The 3,347-nt window shown below is 45.6% G+C and overlaps 1 protein-coding gene across 1 annotated transcript; it reads right to left on the minus strand.

Annotated features, from left to right (window-relative positions):
* Positions 1-359: 359 nt before the first annotated feature.
* On the minus strand, positions 360-1,246 carry LOC133925829 (glutathione S-transferase U10-like). Its single transcript, XM_062371578.1, has one exon. It carries the CDS (start codon positions 1,156-1,158, stop codon positions 445-447), a length of 714 nt encoding a protein of 237 aa, XP_062227562.1. The 5' UTR covers positions 1,159-1,246; the 3' UTR covers positions 360-444.
* Between the last annotated feature and the right edge of the window lie 2,101 nt (positions 1,247-3,347).

Here is a 3,347-nt window from a genome sequence, read left to right on the forward strand (position 1 = left end):
TCACGGTTACAGAGGCTTTTCAGTATTTAGAGAGGGTGGTCAAGAATTGTTTTATCCCGATGTATGGGTGGCGGCCTAGATGGTCAATCGGGCGTCATAGCATCTCTTGTCTTTGTTGGTTTTAATGTCTTTTGTCTTTTGTTTTGACTGTGTGCACCTTTTGCAGAGGCCAGAAGATTTCTCAGATTTATTATATCACCTACATATAATTCTCTGAGAACAATAAAATCTTCCTTTATCCAAAAAACCTAATTCATATCATGACACGTAGTAAAAATTATTATAAAATTTATGGTAAAAACAAATAAAATCATGTATGACAAAATAAATAAAGAAATAAATTACCACATGTCACAATATAAAATCACAAATATAGGAGACCAAATTTTATAGAATTATTTTCCGCATACACGCGTCACCCCGAGTCACTCCTGAGCATGTAACTCACGCGGCTGCAGCGCGCGGCCTCGCCTTCCTCTCGAGAAGCCGCGCGAGGAGGAGCTCGTGCGGCACGGTGGTCCGGAAACCGTTGGCGAGCTCGTCGAACGCGGTCACGCTGGCGTGCACGCGCGGCAGCGTCCCGGGCTCCACGATCTCCTCGCCGGAGAGTGCGGAGAGCAACCGGATCCCCGCGGCGCACGAGCCCAGTATGACGTCGAGCAGCCCGGGTCTCCGCCCGTGTACGAATGGGCCCTCGCTGCCGTAGGGGAAGTCCTCCCGTATCCCGGCCTCCAACACGGCCATCCGCTCCTTCATCTCCCTCACCAACTCCGCTCGCTCAGCCTCCCCGGCCGCGAACACCACCGGGTGCGACAGCGGAGACACCCTGTCGTGGAAGAACCGTGCCCAGAACCTGGCCGCGGCGCGCTCTCGCGGCTCCCGCGGGAGCAGTGCCGGCTCTCGGCCGTGCCAAGCCCCGTCCACGTACTCGATGATGACGAGCGACTCGGAGAGCGGCCGGCCGTCGACGACGAGGACGGGCACCTTCCCGTGCACGGGGTTCAGGCGCAGCAGGGTCTCGCTCTTGTTGTCCAGGTCCTCCTCCACGTACTCGTAACGCACGCCCTTGAGCGCCAGCGCGTTCCGGGCCATGGCGGAGTGGGCGCTGCCCCAGGCGCCGTGCAGCTTCACCTCTTTCGGCTCCGTGACCCCGGCCATTAGCGTCGTGCTATGAGCTAGCTGTGGTGCTGTGTGTGGGGTGGGGTGTGTCTGCTTAATCAGTGATCAATTAGTACTAGCTAGCTTCTTGCGCCTACAGAGAGACGGAAGTGTTAATCGACTTCTAAAACTATGTTCTCGGAGTGTCGTGACATTATTATATCAACCTTTATATATACCGACTCATCATTATCGGTTTTTAATGGACCGATAATGATAGAAAATCACTGCAGATTCATAAGCCGTGCGAGAAAAATACAGTGATTGTGACTTATGAACCGACAGTGATAAATGCATCACTGCCGATTGTTGGTTTGAACCGACAGTGATGTTCTACTTCATCTTTACTGCCGGTTTAATCTATCGATCGACAGTGATAACATGACATTACTATCAACTTATTATATAAACCGACAGTAATATCTGAGTATATAAAAATCGTTATCTCCTTTTTCAAACCCAAACTCATAACAGATAGGAGCTCTGTTTGCTCCCTTCACTCCGTACAAGGTGTCCTGAATTTTTGCTTGACGAACTGACGACTAGGCGTGCATATGCGACGGTTTGAAAGACACGGGCCGATTGGGCTTGTTTTTTTTGAGACACAGATACAGGAGCCGATTGGGTCAATTAGGCATATACCAAGATTGCGAACCAAATCATTCTAGCGTAGCCCCGTAGCTCAGTGAAAGCCCAGTTAAGATAGTGCCTTATAGACACATATGCAATCTGGACCAATTGTTAAAAGTGTGGCGAGATTTTTATATTTTTAAATTTAAAAATTACAAATATATGTGTCTGTTTAACCCATGTCACCCTTTTTAAATATGTCTAACGGGTGACAGGTTGCAATATAAAATTGCGCGCTGGCCTTCCACTTGTTTAGCTGCCGCTCATAATTGTTTTTCAAGAAAATTCATTATTTGTCAATAATAGATAAGGTAATTCCTTCTGTATCATCCTACGAAATGAATTTCTTTATTTTTCACGTCTTTTAATTTTCATTCCTTCCTCCCTCTGCCTCTATTTGACTCATAGAAAAAGACAAATTTACCCTTAGGGAGAAGGACGATGGCCTTAGCCGTTCCTACTGGCGGCGAATGGCGGAGGGGTCGTAGTGCCGTCGTGGATGCCCGTGATGGAGATGCAGTCCCCCATGCAACCATCATCCTTGCCCTTTGCACCTTCCCCTTTCGCCCGCTCTTGCTTCTGGGAGGGGTTTATGGCTTGAGCCCCGCAACCGTTTGTCGTCGATAGCCACGTATGAGGCCACTGTCCTCCTCAAGGGTAAATGTATCTTTTTTTATGAGTCAAATGGATGACAGTGGTGATAAAGGAATGAAAAATAGAAGCAGTAGCAAATAAGGAAGTTCATTTCGTGGGATAACGCAGAGGGAATTACTTTATCTTTCGATGACAAATAAGGAGTTTTCTCTTGTTTTTCACCATGCGCTTGCAGACAGGGAGAGAAGAGGGGAGGGAGAGGAAAGCAGTGAAGTCCTGCGGAAATCCATTGTTGATGAAGGTAAATTTTTTTATCTTCGTAATTTTTACAAACCAGTTAAGTTAGCTATCGTATCTAGTTTTTGACATATATTAGGTATAAAATTTAGGATTTAGTGATATTGGATCTAGTTTTTAGTCTAGATTTTTACAACAACGTAGAGATACTATTAGAATTAGGTTTTTAGGGATAGTTCTAACTGTTGGATCTAGTTTTTTAAGATAGTTGCACTTACTTGAAGTAGGTTTTGTACGGATAGGTAACAGTTGGACCTAAATTTTTTTAGGGATGATCGTATCAGTTGGACCTAGTTTTTAGGGATAGTAACTGTTGGACATAGGTTTTTTTGAGATAGTTATACTTGTTTGACATAGATATTTTAGGGATAGTTGTAACTATTAGACCTAGTATTTTAGGGATAGTTGTACTTATTTAACCTAAATTTTTTAGGGATAGTTGTAACTATTAGACCTAATTTCTAGGGATAGTGGTAACTGTTAGACCAAGTGTTTTAGGGCTAGTTTTTACTAGTATTAGATAATGTTTTTTTACAGCAAGGATCATGGGTAGGTATGGTTGTCGACCACCCGGAGCTACTTGGCCCACTTGTGGATGAGAGGCACCGCTCGTACTTGATTGCCGTTAAGGTGGCAGAGCTCCTAGTACTTCGACAGCGGGTTCCGAA

Source organism: Phragmites australis, chromosome 8, assembly GCF_958298935.1.
Source record: "Phragmites australis chromosome 8, lpPhrAust1.1, whole genome shotgun sequence".
NCBI classification, from domain to species: Eukaryota; Viridiplantae; Streptophyta; class Magnoliopsida; order Poales; family Poaceae; genus Phragmites; species Phragmites australis.

What these genes read in the sequence shown, in the direction of transcription:
- LOC133925829 (XM_062371578.1), bottom strand. Translation starts at nt 1,158, where the DNA reads ATGGCCGGGGTCACGGAGCCGAAAGAGGTGAAGCTGCACGGCGCCTGG.